We start from the raw sequence: 1,962 nt of genomic DNA, 5'->3' as shown, positions 1-1,962 counted from the left end.
CTGTTTTTCAACAATAATTATTGCAGTTTTTAGCAAAGAAATCGTTTCTGCATATGTCACTAAAGTTTGCAACGATAAGCAGTTATGAGTTGTTATAAGTTGTAATAAGTTTGGCTTCTATTAAATAAAATTTTCTTACACTTTTACTTGAATCAGATTGTAAGTAAAAGTTACTTATTCTAATGTAATAGTTGAGGTAATTTTACCAAGTATACTTTACTCAGGAATAAGAAAAAAAACTTATACGAACAATTTTTATCTTACTAAGTTTTTAGTTTTTGCAGTGCATCTATATAGATTATATACCTTCTGTATAGATTATATACTTTCTATATAGGTTAAATACCTTATAAATAGATTATATACTTTCTATAGAGATTATATACTTTCTTTATAGACTACACACTTTCTATAAACGTTAAATACCTTCTATATAGATTATATACTTTCTATATAGGTTATATGGTTAATTATATCGGCCAAAAATCGTACGATTTTGTAGAATGACCAATCAATTAGTGATAATAAGATCCTTCAGAAGCACAACATACGTTGATTAGCTTTGGGATTTCACCCCCACATGTGTGTTGATAAGAACATTTTGTACAGGCACAGCTAGCTGGTTTGTTAGACTTAACCCCACCCCAGGGTTTTATTCGTAATTTGATTGGTTATTTAAATTAGAATTTCTTCTTGATCTCAAAAAATCTCCTGGCAATTTATATGACATGAAAACATGAGTAAAAAAACGACAAAAACATAGCTAGCTAGAAATAATAGCATTTAAATTATCAAAAGAGTTAATTTATGGTTACCCATAAGAGCTGAATACGTAGCTGTAAAGAAGATAGCCCTGGCCATGCTGCAGATGTTTTTTAGTTAGCAAGACAGAGCAAATCAAAAATATAGCTATCAGTTTTTTTCATTGCATTAACTACATACCTATAATACTACAAAATGGTTTTATTGTGATTTCTGATAAGGTAGCTATAGCTAGCTTTGCAGTTATGACCGGCAAGTTTTAAAATTTAACTGCCTTTTATCGCTAAAAAAATTATCACCGTTGAAAATCAGGGAGATACGGTAATCAAAAACTAGCGGTTTAATTAGACGATACAAAATTATGATAATGTTTGTGCACTTTAAGTAAGAGCAAACACAATTGGCTTTACACTTTTTCCCAACGCATTTTCAATAGCTTCAAAACATCTTGTGTGCAACCATAAAAAAAACTCCCTCCATGAGCTGAATGACCGTAGTTATGTATCACAGGAACCAATTTTTCTCCTCCTTGAGGTGTTTTGAACTTTCAAATTTCTTTTTCCAATCTAACAGTGGGTCTGGATGGACGGAAACCCACCCATTGGACAACATATTCAGCATACTCGAGACTCGGTACAAATCGCTTTGCTTCTAACATTGTCCATTTTTTATCTCCCTCTTGTGGTTTTGGCTCGGTGCAGTCCTGTTGTTTTAAGCTTCCGATTACGACAGTGTCTTGGTTGACTAGAATGTGCTTAGATCTTCCTTTGTCATCGTTGTCCACGTGTCTTATAAATCCTTTTACCCAAGGAGCTTTCATTCGGATCACATGGCCCCTTACTGGTTTAACACTTTGATCATTGACAAGATATCTTGCACTTAATCCTGAACAAATAATCATTGAATATCGTTCAAACATTTTATCTTCATCTCTATTTATTTGCCAACTTTTTGCTCAAACAATTTGGCAATCTACGGAATGTATTTGCTACATTCTCCAAAAACTGATGGCCTTAAGGGTACACGCATTCTGCACCAACAACTGCAATCTTCATTGTTCTAAGAAAAATTTTCATTAATCCCAATCCCAAAACAAAATTTAAACGTGAAAAATTGACTTTACCTTCAGTTTTGTCAGTTTTGATGATGTAAAGGAAAGAAAACCGAGAAATGGTATTTTTATAACAATCCGTCAATTTG

At 32.5% G+C, this 1,962-nt stretch overlaps 1 protein-coding gene across 1 annotated transcript; it reads right to left on the bottom strand.

Annotated features, from left to right (window-relative positions):
• Positions 1–1,309: 1,309 nt before the first annotated feature.
• LOC130621229 (D-aspartate oxidase-like) lies at positions 1,310–1,681 on the bottom strand. The gene has a single exon (XM_057436541.1). The coding sequence runs from the start codon at positions 1,679–1,681 to the stop codon at positions 1,310–1,312; it is 372 nt and encodes a 123-aa protein (XP_057292524.1).
• Between the last annotated feature and the right edge of the window lie 281 nt (positions 1,682–1,962).

Source organism: Hydractinia symbiolongicarpus, chromosome 12 (genome assembly GCF_029227915.1).
Source record: "Hydractinia symbiolongicarpus strain clone_291-10 chromosome 12, HSymV2.1, whole genome shotgun sequence".
In the NCBI taxonomy this organism is placed as follows: domain Eukaryota; kingdom Metazoa; phylum Cnidaria; class Hydrozoa; order Anthoathecata; family Hydractiniidae; genus Hydractinia; species Hydractinia symbiolongicarpus.
This window is presented reverse-complemented; position numbering and strand designations above follow the sequence as displayed.